Source organism: Ptychodera flava (genome assembly GCF_041260155.1).
Source record: "Ptychodera flava strain L36383 chromosome 23 unlocalized genomic scaffold, AS_Pfla_20210202 Scaffold_23__1_contigs__length_28996876_pilon, whole genome shotgun sequence".
NCBI classification, from domain to species: Eukaryota; Metazoa; Hemichordata; class Enteropneusta; family Ptychoderidae; genus Ptychodera; species Ptychodera flava.
This window is the reverse complement of record NW_027248277.1, coordinates 11,267,376-11,284,948: the sequence shown is the minus strand read 5'-3', so window position 1 is coordinate 11,284,948 and position 17,573 is coordinate 11,267,376. Positions and strand designations below refer to the sequence as shown.

Sequence of the window (17,573 nt, the reverse complement as noted above, 5' to 3'; positions counted from 1 at the left end):
TGTCTGATTATTAGAGTTATGCGCCCGAAGGGCCGTGCCGAAAACTGCAACAAATTACTGAATGGTGAAATTGTGGCTGACGTGATGCATTTTACGCAATTATGAGGCCGTGTCAAAATCCAAAAACACACTGACCCTATTTGGCATTTCCAAAAAAATGGTGACCCCTATCACCAAATCAAAAACAGGGTGACCCCCATGAATCCACCACCCCCCGCCCCTAGGTCGAAGAAACTGACCAGTCCTTAATTATCATGCATGCAATGTCTTTACTGCCACTGTGCTATATAAGCCCACATTTCCACCAGTCATCAAAAAACAGAAATGGATTTTCACTATGTAGCCTGAATCATTTTTAGAATATGCCAAATCACAATAACTGCACAGTATCTCCTCTAAACTCGCTCGGCACAGCATATTTCATCTTTCCGGCTATGTGTGACTGGAAGCCATGCCAAGGAAGCCATGCAGACGACAACATATGAATGAAATCAAATTCCGATATCTTTCACAGCTTCGTACTGTTTTGTAATATTTGAATGAAAGATCGAGGTTTATTTCCGGGGGTTTATTATAACTTAAACTATGGGGATTTTCTGAAAAAAACTGGAATCCTAACCTCAAATGTGTGAATGCCACGAGCAAAACCTCCCGCGACACCTTAAACACCAAACGCCGCCATGACAGATGACTTCCAAGGATCAGACGCACAGGAACTGACGACATTGGTTGCTAAGTAACAGTCTTTCAGTGGGGTCAACCTGGGTCACGTCACTGCAGAGAAGGTTCTCGATCGAGAGTCGCGTCACCACATCACCGCATACGCGCATTGCCTATCACGGTCGGCGCGGCCGGCCCGAGGGATGGGTCTTGAGGATTTTATACCGTTATTCTAATCCATGTAAAAAATTTAGGGACGTTCGCTGTGTTTGCGACCCATGTTTAGGGATTTTTCCAATGAAAAGTCGACCCATATTTAGGGATTTTTTTCGCGAAAAATTGACCCATTCGGGCGGCACATACACCGTTCACCTTTCTATGGGAGTACCCCCCGGGGGTACAAGTATAGAAAATTTAATAAGATAAGATTATTTATAAGTTCATCAAAAATCAAGGAAAATATCAAGTTAATGTAATAGTACCAGGAATTCTATTTCTTACCATTGTTATGCGTGCTATGCTACCACTGACAGAAGTTGACCAACCTTGTAATCATTTGCAGATCACACGAAATCGATGGAACGTATTTTAATGTTGTTTGCCACTACTCTGAAGATATTAGTAATGGAGAACAGGCGCGCCTCAATGCTAAATCGCGCATAAATTGCCTAATTAGGTCGCGGTAAATATCTAACCGTCTTGTACTTCACCAAATGCCTTTATTGTGTTTAAATTACATTTTTGGTGATATAGATTGTAAGGTGACATTGAAATACTTGTTGTAGGTTACAACGGTGGTTTTAGCTTTAACAGAGTTGAATCCAAGGCAACTGACAGTTTGGTGAAATTACGATAACGCCAAGAGTCTCTCATGACATAAACAACAATAAATGCTGTGACCTTTGACACTTTCTGCACGAGTATGCATCGTGTCCCTATACATCATGTCAGTTCTTTACTCTTTACGGTACAGCTCATTCTGACCACCTGTTCGGCAAGAACAGGCTCACTCTAAATGGTTTATCTGATTGTTGGTGTTGGAGATGCCAATCAGATATGTTTTTCATGTTCCAAAAGTACTCGCCCAGGGTGGATAAGGCTCATCAATAATGTCCAGCCAAATCCTTAAGAACGATAAGTTATAATGTCACAAACCCGAGGCCACTCAAGGAAAATGCGACTTAAATGTTTGAGTTTGTTAAAAATTAGAGCGGCATAAGTGTGTTTTAATTGTCTGTTTGTCTGTCAGTCAGTCAGTCAATATGTCTTTTTGTCCGGTGTCTTTCTGACTGACTATATGTATGTGTATCCCCGTTTGTCTCTTTTTCGACTATTCGTATTCCTTTATATTGATTAATCATACGAGTCATTTGTTGGAACGTACAAATAGAAAAAAGTGTAGCGAATACCATTGGAGTAAAATTGATAATCGTATTAATTTTTATCAAGAATAGAGGAAAATATCAGTCCATGTGAAGTCCTTGACGAAAGGTCAAAAACTGCATTGTTTATATATTACAGTATTGGGAATTTTCTTTTTGTGGCTACTTTTAAAGGTGTGATTCTATTTGAAAGGCCAGTATTTGACCAAGCTTGTAATTAAGAGCAGATCACTCTAAACTGATTAAGCGTATTTCAATTTTCGTCACCACTACTTCTTGATATGAATAAGAGAGAACCGACACGTTTTAAACCAAATTCGTGCAAGAAATATTGCCTTATCAGGTGGCGACTCATGTCTTGCCTCCTTGCACTATTTCCAGATTACGCCATAAGTGTTGTAGTGTGTAAGGTGACTTTGCAATACTTGGTGCAGGTTACGGCAGTACTTTCAACTTTAACCGAGTGGTAGACAAGGCTACCGACTGTTTGGTGAAATTACGATCACAACACGTGTTTTTGATGACACATCCTGAACAGCGATAAGTTATATTGACACAAACTTGAGGTTTATTAAGAAAACGCTGACTGAAAGGATGGATTTTGTTAAGAATTGGAGCGGCCTTGATTGCAATGAAAATCTAAATACGCTAAAATAATACTGTTTCAGCATCGTCTTGCCATATTTCGGGAAAGTGTATTTATAAATAGAAAGAAAAGTGCCTAAATTGTCCGTATGTTGAACCTTAACAAATATTCAATTCTTTAAGAGATCAATTAGACATTCACAGTGCATATTAATAGAAGTACGGGAAAGTGTTGGCCTGTTTAATCATTCGCATAAAATATATTTTCTTGATTTAACGCTTCGTCAGAAAGAGACGACAGCAGTGGCCAGAAAGGAAGTAAAGATTGCGGCAAAATGCAGCCTGTAACATGCAATGTAGACATATATTTGTGATGTTGAATTTTCTCTTATGAACTGACTATAAGCCTTTTACTGTTCTTTCTTTCGACATAGAATCATATAACAAATTGCTAATTTTGAAAATCAATTTACAGGTGATTAAACCACACAAAAATGCAGACAAACAAGGTTTCCCCTCATATTATCAAAATTGGCCATTCATCTGAACGGCCCTGTTCACTCAAAGTGACTTACTACTTTAACATGGCGCGAACATAACACAGGCTATTTTACACAAGATCAAGTTTTTGAAAATGTTAACTCAATATCCACATTAATTCCTGACTAAAAATTAAAAAGTATGTGTGGCTCATATTTTAGCATGGAAATTACAATTTGAATTATTTTAGCAACATGCTCTGATGCTCTGACAATGTGTTTCAGGCAATTTTTAACTCTGTTCAATTGTACAGTAATTCACGGCAGCCTCGCTGTGTCATAATTTTATAGTTGATGGAAAGACACTGCTATGCCTTGGATTTCTCGAAGGTTACAGATCTAAGCCAATGAAATAAAGGCTGACGAATCATTCGATTGATAAGTATGCCATAAAATATAAGGTGCTCCACAAGGCTAAGACGATTATTTGAGATTTATTCAAAGCACAATATTGATGGACCTGACTTGCCACTGTACGAAACACTCAGAACCAGTGCTTGTAGTCTTTGTCAGTGCTATCCCCTAGACACACTTGGTTCTCTTTCCTTCAAAATTAAACATACCTTGCCTTTATGTCGACATTGGTGTACATTTCAATGATGTCCCTTCCTTTACAGTTCTTTGTCTTTCTCTTTTCTTGTCCGTCTCTCTTCGTCGCTCGCTCCATATATTTTTGCCATACTATTTCTGCAATAGTGTTTGTTTCTCATAGTATGTGTGTGTTTTAATTGTCTATCTGTCTGTCTGTCTGTGCGCTATCCGTCTGACCAACTGTCTATATTTTTGTATATCTCCTCTTGTCTCTTTTTCTCCTTCTCCGACTATTCGTATTCCTTCAAATAGATTAATCATACGAGTCACTTGTCACGAATGAAACAAATTCGAAAAATGAAGGAAACAAATAGAAAATTGTTGCAAATTCCATCAGAAAAATATTGATAATTGTATCAATTTTATCAAGAATCGAAGAAAACATCATCCCATGTAAACTCCTAGACACATTTCTACTATGACGTAAAAGGTCAAAAACTAGTTTTCAAGAAATTTTAGAGGGAATTTTCTTTTTTACAGGGAATTTTTGTGACCACTTTTAAACGTGCGATGCTATACCATAAGCCAGTATTTGACCAAGATTGTAATTATGTACTGATCATTCCCAACAGATGAAAGTTATAATGTCCGTAACTACTACTCCAGTGATATGGTAACGAAATAACAGACGGGCTCTAAACCTTCTTAAAGTAGTTCGCGTATATAATGCATACTTAGGTCACGAGATACATTTCTTCCCGCCTTGTACTTGAATACATATAGCTATAATATTCAAGATTACATTATTAATGATGTCGTATGTACCATGCTATACCAGTTGCAGATTACAGCAGTACTTCCAACTTTAACCGAGTGGTATCCAAGGCTACCGACTGCTTGGGTGATCACCATAAGGATTTTTTTGATGACATAAACAACACTAAATTATGTGACTCTTGACACTATCCACACGAGTAAGCATCATGTATCTATACATCATGCCAATTTTTCACTCTTTAAGATACAGATCATTCTAAACAACAGTAAGACAAGAACAGACTCATCACTTTTTAAGGTTAATTTAGCATGTTAAATACGTTGTCGACAAAGTTTGAGATGCCCCTCAGAAACGTTTCCAATGCTCTGAAAGTTCTCTCCCAGGGAGAATAATGCTCATCAATAATCTTCTGCAAAATCCTGAAGAACGATAATTTATATTGTCAAACCTGAGGTCACTCAAGAAGAAGGTGCCTCAAAGGTTTGAATTTGTTAAGGAAAGACACCTGTTGATTGCAATGAAAATCTAAAAACGCAAAAAAAGAATACTGCTAATTCAAAGTATATGTAGAGAAAGCGTATTAATAAATACAAAGTAATGTGCATGATATTCGTGATAGTGATGTATTCTGTTTTCATTTTTATATTTATTGAACATCAACAAATATTCAAATCATTACGAAATCAGGTAGAAATTTACAGTACATAAGTATTTGGAAGTGGGGTCGTTTATCAATATATCAACATTTCTGTGGAATTCTAAACTCCAATTTCTTGTGCACATATTCATTTGTACCCACCATAGTCTAATCCAGTACAATAATATTAATAACGAGTGTACATAAATACACAGATTGCCTATTTTTGTATTTGAAAAAAATATTCATAGTGTCCTCATAGACTTCCATGTATAGTGGATGGACATTTTCAGAGAAATTCCAAAATCAGATTTCTTGTACACGTAATATGCACCTTTAACGATCTTATTATAATAAAGTACAATTATGTTAATTATTCAACGTCTCTATATGCAAAAGTATAGCTTGTTGTACTTATCAGAATAGGGTTGTTACAACTGGTATGTGGACAAAAACGTTTGAGTATCGAATTTCACCAAAATGTTCATCCACTATACATGGGAATCTATAATAAAATTGTGAACGATATTTTGTGTCAATTATCAATTATCTATAGATGCATAGATATACTTTTTTATTGAAAAAGTATCACATAATTTTCTCATAGACTACCATATCAACAGCTGATTATCAATTAAATCCAAATATCAAATTTTATACACACATGCTTCCGCAAAAATATTGTGATCCACTCGTATTATCTGTCCAATCCCTTTGAGGGGTAATTTCAAAATTAAAGCATGTCAGAAGGTGAAATTTGGTCATCAAAAACTTGTGAGTTTGTAGGGAGGGTCATTTGAATAAATCTGAGAATCGTTTTGGTTTCTATCACCCCCCCAGAGATCCGAGGTGCATGCATGTGCAGGTTTACTGAAACAAGGTGGAGGGGGTCATGAATTTTTTGTCATCTTAGAAGGGGAGTCATCAATGTTTGGTGCAATGGGTAGGGGGGTTCACTTATTTTGACTGCTGCGTAGGAAGAATTTGCCGGCCCACCTCGGCCATTATAATTGAACGCTCCTTCAGCAGCGCAGTTTGCGGTAGAAATGTGTCGACGTCAGGGAACAAAATATGCGGTCCTGACGTTGCCGTTTGCTCCCGGACTCTTGCATGACAAGAGCAGACGGGAAATAACTGAACGTCAAATCAGCACATTGCTCAGTGTTGCGTTTTTGGTATATACCATCATCTTCATCCAGTGCCCGTTTCAGTGGTCAGAAAGTTCAGATAGAGCTTTATCTTAAATCTATGATTTGTCCTCACTCTATCGTACTATGCCATGTTGATTATTACGGCACCACAGACGACACCTTCAGCTTTTCAATTTTGCCATACGGGTCATTCCTTGGTCACGCAGTTAATCATTTTCATATGTGGAAAGTACTGGAAGTGTTATGTAGATATTTAGTACTGGTTTAAGTGATCTGGTTTTCATTGTCTATAAAATTGAGATTCCTGTTGCTTAAAAATGTTGGGCTGTTGGTCAGTTATACCATCCCTGGCACATTTTATCTCTTTAAAAATCAAACAAAGGGCGCCACCTGCTCGTCACAGACGCGTCATGAAACGATCACACGTTAAAATAATTAACCTATGCAGGAAATAGCTAATTTGTTTTCTTCAATTTTTATCGTACGTCTCGAAACTCACGTGTCTGTGATTTGGGGATAAAAAACCATGTTTATAGAGTTAGCTTGTTTGACATTTTGTCGTTGTCGGTCTTTACATCTTCGTATAAAATGTCTCATTGTCTAGCTATCCTGTATTTCGAGTCCCATCGTAGGAAAGGCTATACTTTACTCTACTTTTAAAACGGATGGGTACTAAAATCTCTACGGGATGGCAAACTTTAGCTTAGCATCTGGATAATAACAACACATCAACTCAATTTCTGGTTGTCTTGAAGAAGTTCCATCTACCGTGTGTTTGTCACATTTCAATCCGAAAAAACTTATTTTCAGCACGACACCTGTCGGTATCTGTCAATGCTTATCATAGCCTAGACACTGTGTTTACCTGTCATTGAAACTCTAGTCATTAAATGGCAATGGGAGACTTTTAGTTTCAAAGTGTGGTCGTGGGAAGCAAGCTTTTGGCACGACACACTGTGGCATGAAAAGCACACGGAAACAAAGCGTGCTCACAGTTGGGTTGTTTGAAGTGGTGTCGTGTTTTACTTCTTGTTAACTCAAAAATTTGAAAACATCGTCTCAGCACGTAACCCTTAAGCGCCTGCCAACTTCAATTGTGTAAAAGACTGGCACTAGCTCTCTGTGTTTTCTAGGGACGCAATGCCTTTGACAGGCCATTCAGAAAAGGTCACAGAAGCACTAGGTTTGGTGACATTTTTTGCTTTCGATAATCACATACGGAAGAAAAAAAAATAAAGCCTCTCCTTCAGCTTGTCTCCGGTTTGCAGACATCGGCGAAACAAATATTTATTTAGTTAATACTCGAGGACACTTTCCCTCTAGCCTGCCGCTGTTGCCACGGTGCACGTAGTGCCTATCAATGCGTTGTGATAGAAACTAGGCTTTACATAGCAAATAATGCGAAGGTAAACTTTCCCTGGTTAATTCATTGCTCTGGAGTCACGCAGCGGTCACTGTGCGCTTCATTGCAAAATCCCAGCGACGTCACATATAGAAAAGACCGCATTCTAATTTGCCTTATTTTTGAAAGCGCACTTCATGTATTTTTATCTTGCTTAGGCTTTGTTCGTTTTTTCAGTCCTCCAATTAAGCCTGTGTTATTTTTCATAGGCGGTAATGCGCTACTTCGTCAGAAATATATTTTGTTTATGCGGCAACAAGGCTAATGATGCTTCGGAGTACAGTCCGTCTACAGCGAGAAGGGGTGCAAGCAAATTGCAAATTTAATAGACGCTTGTCAAATGGGTGACAGTCGCTATGCGTTTAAGAAGTCTGTCTGCCGTGTACTCCCCACCTTGTCTCTCAGCCTCCCAGGCTCGCGTTGTTGACAGTATTGCTGACATCTTACCGTTCAGCTAGGAACAGGAACCATACATCTCGGAGACTTAAAATTTTTACCTGGGTATTCATTTTATAGTGATAGTAAACATAGGGGTTTTTCACCCCGTAAATTTCAATGGGGATGCAAAGTTGTCAAATGTACGAGATAAAACGGTAGCTCCTTTTTTTCATGTTGAAGGAAAAGACGTGCATTTGCACGAACACACACTTTTCCACAACCTGAGATAGGGATGAATGTGGGACAGCGAGAGGTCCCCTACGGTACATTTAGTAGGAAGTTTAGATTCGAAAGCGAAAATACTTATTTCACTTATATTAGGACACTATTATAAAGGCGTCTGTTTTGACGTAAGGGTGTTTTTAACTCTGGCCTTAACTTTCAAATAGTAAATGATCAACCTTTGTCGCGTGAATGGTGAAATATTGTTATCGTGTGTTTATTCTGATGAGTTTGCATTGCGTTTTCGAAATAAATTAAAATAGACTTCTTAAGTGATAAACGTACTTAAATTGGTATAACCAGACGACGTATCGACGACGACGTATTGACGGCAGACGACGAGTATCACTGATGACGAAAAACGTTTCTTAATTTAAAAACCGTACTGACAATTCTAAAACTGGGTCATTTCATGTTTCAAGGAAAATCGGCAACTGTTCTGTGAAGAACTATTAGACAAATATGGTGTTTGCATTTACTATAACTATATGTCCATTTGGTTTCTAGGTAACGATGGCAATTAGTGTTAACATTTAATGTTTCGATACGCAAACAAAAACACGTCACTTGAGAAGGGGCTAGTGATGATGAGTGATTGTTTGTTTTTTATGTGTTATGACGTAGGGGAGTACAATGAGTAAATTATTGTTCTGAAATATATACGCTATTGGGAAAGGTGTCGCCAAGCAACAAACTCTCATAAAGAATGGACCAAACAATGCGACGCTACAGCTTCAATATTGACACGTGTCACTATAGCATGCTTTGGAAGACAGCCCAACCAGGATCCCTAATTGCACACACAGCCAATTGGAAACGAGTGTTCCTAATCTTTGACCAATGACAGAAAGTCACACCCTCAGTTGTTGTCAAGCGTAGTGTATAAAGCATGCCTCCATGCAGTGTTTGTACCATTTGCTCATAGGGCGAAGCTGACAGAAGCTACTCCGGAAAATATCAAGTACAGTAACTTTCAGGTGAGCTTTTAAAGTGATTAATTATAAGATAGCAATGTTTCACGCTATTTGCTTTTACAGCTTTACAATATTGCTTGACTATAAAACTGCCCTAAACAAATTGTTTTACATATAACTTAAAACTACACTATGATGTACATCACCATAATACAGTATATGCGAATTACCTGCTATGAAAGATGTTTTCTAAGTGGCTCTAAGTCTCGGCCAAGCTTGAAGACGCGGATAATGGTTACAATTTCAATTAAACTTTCAGTACTTTCAAGTGACTTTCCTAACATTGCAGAGTCTGAACAGCGAGATAAATTGATTCTGACGTATCAAGTCTTGTTCAGATTAAATCGTGACATGAGCTTGACTTTGCTTTTCATATTAACAAAAGTAACCTGATTACAAACTTCAACACTCGTGAAAACCGGCTCTCTTAGATGTCCTACGTTGCTCAAATCATATCTTTACTGCTCCACATAACGATATCTTGCTTCAATACTCTTACTTACTAAGTGGTAACATTGAGGTACAATCATTTGGGGATTCCACAATGTGCAGAAAGCCACATAAGACGACAAGACTCACAAAAATGTTTCTAAGAACATTTTCATCATTAATTAACATATTCTAAAACTAAGACAACGATACGACTGTAATTTCAAAAAGTAATATGAGTCATAAATCTGTGGCGTAATTTACAGATAGTAATAGATAATTTTAAACTTTGGTGCCATGTGCGATTTCTTATACAACATTTATTGAAAAATAACTTTTACTCTGATATCTTAAGTGAGGTGTACCTACGATGACTAGTTTTTTAAGAAAATCTGTAAAAATTTCTCATACCAGTTTTATCGGCCAAACATGTAATGATCCTATTAAAATGAAACATATTTTACCATGCTATGGAATAGTTTCATGCACAACCTGGAAATCAATGTCCCTAAAAAAATGGCGGTTATTTTATCTACAAATGAATTTTCCGCCGTTGATTTTGTCTCCCATTACCGTAACGTTCTCACACTAACCCTTTCATATTAAATCAATGATATATCTATAGTTCGATGAAGAGGATGAGAGATTTTGATCACTTTTAGGACAGAGATCTATATTCATAGATTATGATTTTGATCATGATAATGATTAATATAAATGATTTACTTTTCGATCAGTGATTTAATTCTTTGTATATCAATATTCTGTGAGCTCTGTCTTTTCTTTACTTTCCAGGTAAACGTTGTCACTCCGTCTTCACAAAATGAGGTAGGTCCATAAACCACATACTATACTACCAAATATTTTGGATTCTTTTTTAACAATTTCTGCTTTTGATAAGTTTTGTAGTATCTGCATGGACATTTGAGTTAGTTTGCGGGCATAGTTTCGCTCAAATAAGAATTCAAGGTAGTGCTATCACACTTTACATCTTACAACTGCTGCACACTTACATTGGGTATTGTTTCACATGCTTCGTGTATCAAACGTCGCAAGCTCCTTAGAACCCCAACATTATTGGCGCGCTTTTCCAAGGTATAACTCTCCTCAGTAACAGATATACTGACTCGCAGACTCGTTCAATTCTTGTGTGATATACCATTTCGAGAACGCTCATTTTTATGGGGTAAGAAAAAGTTCACCGTTTATCTTTTAAGATTATTTTGCTTTTCGCGTGCAGTTAACACTGGGATGGCGGTCATTTCGAACCTGAAATACAGGCAGATGTCCGGTAATTCTTCTCGATAGTACCATAATTTGCATAATAAGTCTTGATTTTTATTCTTGATTTGGTAATTAAGGACGGGCTAGAAAATGTTAATAAGGAAAGTTTGAACAAAATGTTAAGTCTTTCACCTTCGTTGCGTGAAGTTACTTAAACTTTAAACTTCTATAAACGTGTCAATAGTAACTATAAGGTGTGCCAGCCGACAACAAAGTGGCTTTGTTTTTTCTTTTCCTCTCATCATGCCATCTCGAACTAATACAAATCTCAGCTCAAATATCAGTGTTCCTAGAGTGTTTCATAAATGAGATACTCTTGCCAGACTAAGGCCGTGTAGGAAATCACTAATATAATAAAATATCAAAATCAATTGTAGTCTGGCATTTTTCCATATCTTAGGGTGCCCTATTCAGATATAATTTCCATGGAAAAGGATATGGTGACCGCAACTTATTTTTTCCTTTTAAAATAATTATATTAAAGAATGTATTTGCAAAAAATAGATTTAGAATCTTTTTACTTATCTGTTGCTGTCTGGTCTGGCCAGAGGGTCTACCCTAGCGAGTACGTACAAAGACACTCTATACCCCCAGTTGGCTACGTTACATCACTTATAACTTGCCAAAATGTTGACATAACAATGCAAAATAAAAGTTAAAAAAAACCCAGTAAAGGTTGATTTAAATGTACAATATCGACAACATCTAGTCTGTCGTAATTTCAAGTACAGTTATACATGAGCAAGGCCCATTCCTAACAGCGCAAGTTTGTTGGATGACTAATTCAGTTGTAAAAGCAGATCAGAGCAACTTTTGATCCCCGTAGACATAAAATTTCCGGAAATTTAAAAGAACACTATTATTATGACGTCGTAAGATTAAACACGCGGACTTTAACTTTCTACCGCCTTCATATCACTAATCAGCTTGGTTATCTTCATGTAGTATAGATATATTTAGTAACCTATGAACGCTGTCAAAATTTGTTCGAATCACTCCTTCATGGCAGCTGGCTGCGGCGAAGGGGCGTTGTTCTTCAGACCTTTGTACCACTTAGATAATAAGATCCAATAAAGTGCATCAAAGGATCTGTGTGATTTCTTCCACGTGGTAAAAGTTCAACACCATCCAGCCAATCATATCTTCCCATATCTTCCAGTCATAGCCGTTACCTAGACCTGTTCGTAGTAATAGCGCAGCAAGCAGTAAACTGTTGTTATGTGAACCTGATTGTAGGTGTTCCAGACATAGCCAGCTCGTATCTGCGCGATATCAATGCACTGTGGGAAAACAACAACTTTTTAGGTTTTAGTCACTTACGTTAGTCACTCAGCAGCCTAAACCCAGGTAGTGTCATGCAGTCGTAGCTTATCATTTATTTTTTTTTTCTGGCAAACTGCACAGATTACGATAAAGTTCTAATATTTTGGAGGTTCTATTGACCCCTGATGCATAAATACAAAACAAAATCACCATTCCAAGTTTGTGTTGAATCCCTAATGGAAATGTTGTGTCGTATAAACATGAAATAACATCATTAAACTATGTCATTAAATCACCAGTGAGATTGTTTAGCATATTCTTTCATTGTGATCTATGACAAGCGACAGTATTGTATATCGTTTGGTTTAGCATAAATATACCGCATGACATTCATGCAGGCCAATCAGCAGCAATTTATGGCACATGGGAATCTGACATACTCTTTAAAAGCGAGCATAAGTTAGGTTTCAACAGAACATAACCGGCATAGAGAGAGCTTTTGCAGCAGGCAATTCTATGAATTCAAGTAAAGAAATGGTTTACTCATATTCTTAATCTTCAAGTTCTCCTCTAGTTGTTGAGTGTATTTAGTAAAGACAGTCATTACCGATATCAATTTTGCTTTCTTCTTGTTTTAAAAGCAAGAGATAAACCCTTATGCGATTCTCTAATAACAAAAAATTAAAATAATTGCTTAACGTAGATATCTTTTTAACTTTCCAGGGTAGTTTTATCGCTTCTTGTATCAGCTTTCCTGGTCGGCGATCCATATGAATGCTTTGCACAAGGTAAGTTTCAAATCTGTAATTGCTAATAAAACAAGTATGACAACGATATACACACTGCTAACATTAAGCGGTACCAAGTTATCCGTCAAAATTTCAATTATATCTCCTGCAAGATATATCACTCATACATCAAAGTTGTAGTATAGTAGGTAACGCAGAAATTACAAGACTTTGTCTACTATTCGAAGTTAACTATTTCGCCCATGAACAAGATTGGTGCCACTTATAGACAACATGGATTACGTAAAGAATGACCCAATAAGTCAAGTTGAATGAAAGGCAAACATTGTTATAATTCTGCATTTTTTAAACAGAGATAACAGTGACTTCAACATCGATAACCAATGCCGGTAGTGTTACCTACACGGCTGGAGGTGTAGCCCAAACAATTAGCATAACCCTCGGGTTGACTGACACGGATGGCGGTGGTGGCACTGGTGCTGGTAATACAATAAGCAAGATTAGTGTCTATTTCACTGACAACGGAGAGTACGAAAGTAGCACTCCAGCATCGACATCGACAGCCATAGAGAAAACATATACACCTGCAAAGGCTGTCACCGCCGACGTCTGGGATGACAAGACTATCATAGCCGGAGAAACGGTAGACTTGTTAATCGATGTAGCCAACTGCGAGGCCTACACACACGTCTGTGTAGTCATTACGACAGGCACTGCAAACATAGTTCAGATGATGATGGCTGCTTGCCGTTTGGTTCCACTGCCACGGATGCAGGAAGCAAGGTTTGCCCAGGTACTATTGCACACAGACACACGTACACATCACGTATACTGTGAACATTTAACGAGTTCATTTGATCATCATCAAACGTTTAATTCTGCAATTTTTTTAGAAATTCATCCTATTTCGATCTCGTTCGAACATTATGAATGTCTTGAAGTCTATCGTTACAAGCAATGGATTGCTTAACAAGCAATGGATTGAACTGTAAACTCTATGTAGTCATATGATTGTCTGTTTTTTCTTTCTTTCTTTCTTTCAGCACCCGGTGTTCTCGCAGCAAGTTTCACGTCCACAGCTCCAGCAACATATACTATAGACACAACTACAGCCGTGGACTTCACTTTCTCTATCGGACTGATCAACACAGGCGCAAGCGCTGTCGACGTTACCGGAATCAACGTCTATCTCTCAGACGACGAATCGTTGACGACAAAATCAGCTGCCTTTGCGGGGCTGGCGTTACTTTTCCCGTTAGCGTCGCTGCCAAAGCAGCCGGTTCCACGCTTACTACTGGTCTCACTGCTAGCGTTGTAGCAGACGAGGCTCAGTGCTCTTCGTACAAATACATCTGCGCTCAGCTTGCTCCTGGCAATGTCATTGGTTGTACAGTTGACATCAGCAGTAAAATTGACTGCTCATGTAAGAAATTTATTTATTTATTTACTTATCATTTTTTACTTTTTATTGTTGTTTTTGTGTTTGTTTGTTTCAAACACATTGACCATGGTGATCTAATTTCTAAAATTTCTAAACGTTACATTTGTTATTTCCATCGGTTGAAAATAAGCGTGATTTCTCTTTATCTCTTTTTCCTGTCAAAGCTTCATCTGGAATGACAACCGCTGAAGTACGAGTAGGTATTCCTAAATGTCATCTATAATTGCTAATGCACGGTTCGCTTGTTTCAATGAACCTAGCAATATCGATAAATTCTTATATATACACCTGCATTAGACACCATGTTTACGCCTATGTTGAATGTTCGATAAATTAGTAGGCATACTATGATATAGCCACTAATTGTCTGAATTATGTTATTAAATGCACGCTTCGTAGGTGTATCTAATTAAGGTTGCAATATGTTTCGACGTGAATGAACTAAGCGTGAAATTTTGAATTGCAGCTGCTGGTTCGTCTGTCGGGAAAAGTGCACTGGGTATCCTGCTTTCCTAAGCGTTGTCGTAGCCGTGTTGTACCAGGAAGAGACTGATCCAGTATGATGGTAAGAATTCAAAGACTCGTTATTCCCTTTTTTTATACATGAATTATTTCGTTTAATCACTCTGAATCGCTGATCATTAAAGAAGAGAGTTTTTAGAAATACAGTGTTGAAGTAAGTCGACACAGCTTCGCTACAAGATGCACGTATCTGCAACTAAAGTTGAGGCAAAACTACATTTTGTTGAAATATTCATCTGAAGATCACAATTTAAGCATGCCATATATCAAAGCGTTCTTGTGACGATAGGAAAGTGCATAGTATAGGACATCGCTTGGATCCATATGTATGGAGACTTCTGGTATAAGGTACTTTACTTTTGTTATTGTGTTACGATCACTGCCAAAATACTTGACCTAGGGGAACTGGAGATTAAATAGGATATCACTATCTTAATTTACAAAGAATTCAACTTTCTTGAAAGATTTCGAATACAAACGGGTATTCTCCTTTCATCTTTACAGTGTTTTACTCAAGTGCCTTGGAAACGGAATGATCATCTTACCGCCGCCGTAATGCAGATAAATGAATGCAACTTAATCTTGACTCTTGTGAAATTTAATTTCATCCAAACCTGCTCTGATATATACATCACCAGAATTAACTCTGAACGTTGGTACTCTGCAAGCGATTTGACAAAGACTAATGATTTTAAACGTGAATCTGAGTAAAAAGTTAATTCATGTTAGTATAAATTTTCTAACATCTGTTGAAAAATGTACTGCTTTTTATTTTTCCCTTTCCCGAGTCTTTGATTATTCATCGTAATTTTTTATGTGTTTCCAAGGTAATTCTGCTTGAGATTTCCTTTGTGTTTTGGAATTTTGACGAGTGTTTTATTCTTAAGCCTACGCTAGTGATTATAATTGTGCTGCATGTCTAACTCATAACTCAGATGTGAAAATAGGCAATTTGTAAGGAAATTATATTTCATATGTCACTATGCTGACCAATGTGAATTATAACAGTGCTAGGGATGACGTCAAACAGAGGTTGTTACAAATTTAGTGACCGTAATATTTGTAGAAAGACTCCGTACTCGAGATTCACCGGTCGGTTGAAAACTTCCAGTAAAATGTTGCGAAAGCAGGAAAATCTTCACTGTATATTCTGAACATCACATCTTAGATATGCGGCACATGTGGATAGACTTCTGACAGTGATTTTTAGGAGTTTGTTTCGAATACAAATTGGCTGTCAATTTTTGACCGCACCGTGGTCTAAATTTTGTGACTTAAGGTCACTTCTGTTTTGAATAAACTATTAGGCATTGTAAATGTAAGAGCTTGTCTGTGATTTCAGTCTGATGATAGTCTTTTGGTCGGTAGATCGCATAGTTGACTCTGAACACGTTTATCTGTCTGTCTGTCGGTAGATTTCTTTCACAAACATGCACACATTCGCTTCCCTTGCTTCCCTCTCTGTCTGTCTGTCTGTCTGTCTGTCTGTCTGTCTGCAGGCATGCTCTCTCTCTCTCTCTCTCTCTCTCTCTCTCTCTCTCTCTCTCTCTCTCTCTCTCTCTCTCTCTCTCTCTCTCTCTCTCTCTCTCTCTCTCTCTCTCTCTCTCTCTCTCTCAGTTCCTTACATTGGATAACTTTTACTTTATGTACGGTTTTCGACGGTACTAATTTGTACAAATGACACCATCTTGGAATATCATATACGGAGGTGTGTTCATTGTGTTTGCGTGCGATTGAGTTCACCTCTCCCTCAGAGTCTGGGCACACTTGACGTCCGCTACTATGGCGATCGTGACTGAAATGCCTATACTGTCAGCTAGTAGATTCTTATTTGATGATAGTGAAACAGTTACAGAGGTACTGTAGTACATTTTCTTTTCATTTCTAGTGAGCAAATTACATCTTCGTAGAGTTTTATTTAGGGATGTTCTTTCTGCAATTCAGTATTTAAAAAAAAAACATGATCCTGATGATCTTTTGTTGAACTTTGAAACATCACACCTGGAGGTGCAACTGAACATCGTTGAAATCGTGACATCGTCGAGTGCTATCGATCGATACTGCTCACCATAGCTGGTTACATCGCGACACACAAAATCTGTGCGAATGTTATTGAACGGGGATATCTCTGTGCCTCATGTAATTATTTGTTACAGTTGAACGGCACTTCGAACCACAAGTGAGTACATGGATGGCAATGACGGCAACTTGATGGCAGCTGTCGCCCATGTCTACCGGTCACTTTTCACTTTCACCGGTGCAGCGTTTGCGGCGCTGACTGATAGTGGTTTACCCGAAGTCAAAGACCGCTAAACAAACACAAACAACCGCCTATAGGAAATCAGCCTCTATCAATAATTGCTGTGAATACGGTAAAATTAATGCCAAGAACACGAGTATAGTGTTTGAAGCTTTATCTGTACAATTTTGTGTCCGGCGGTACAGCTGAAACCACAAGACTGATTCCCCCAGACATGCACCCTTATACCTGCAGGAGGCCTACAGCCGGTAAACGCACAGTCCTGCCATACAGAGCTTAGTAAAAACTGCAGAATATTTTTGTATGGACGAAGTTCTTTGTCTCAC

The 17,573-nt window shown here is 37.9% G+C and overlaps 1 protein-coding gene across 2 annotated transcripts; it reads left to right on the top strand.

Annotated features, from left to right (window-relative positions):
• The first annotated feature begins 10,500 nt into the window (after positions 1 to 10,500).
• Positions 10,501 to 16,307, top strand: LOC139124230 (uncharacterized). 2 transcript variants are annotated; one of them, XM_070690364.1, is made up of 7 exons: positions 10,501 to 10,556; positions 12,999 to 13,063; positions 13,378 to 13,817; positions 14,068 to 14,447; positions 14,630 to 14,661; positions 14,932 to 15,030; positions 15,492 to 16,306. In XM_070690364.1, the coding sequence occupies exons 1-4, from the start codon at positions 10,552 to 10,554 to the stop codon at positions 14,122 to 14,124; spliced, it is 567 nt and encodes a 188-aa protein (XP_070546465.1). In that variant the 5' UTR covers positions 10,501 to 10,551; the 3' UTR covers positions 14,125 to 14,447; positions 14,630 to 14,661; positions 14,932 to 15,030; positions 15,492 to 16,306. The 2 variants fall into 2 exon arrangements, with proteins under 2 accessions (XP_070546465.1, XP_070546466.1); XM_070690365.1 differs by lacking the exon at positions 14,630 to 14,661 and having other exon boundaries at positions 15,492 to 16,307.
• The last annotated feature ends 1,266 nt before the right edge of the window (positions 16,308 to 17,573 follow it).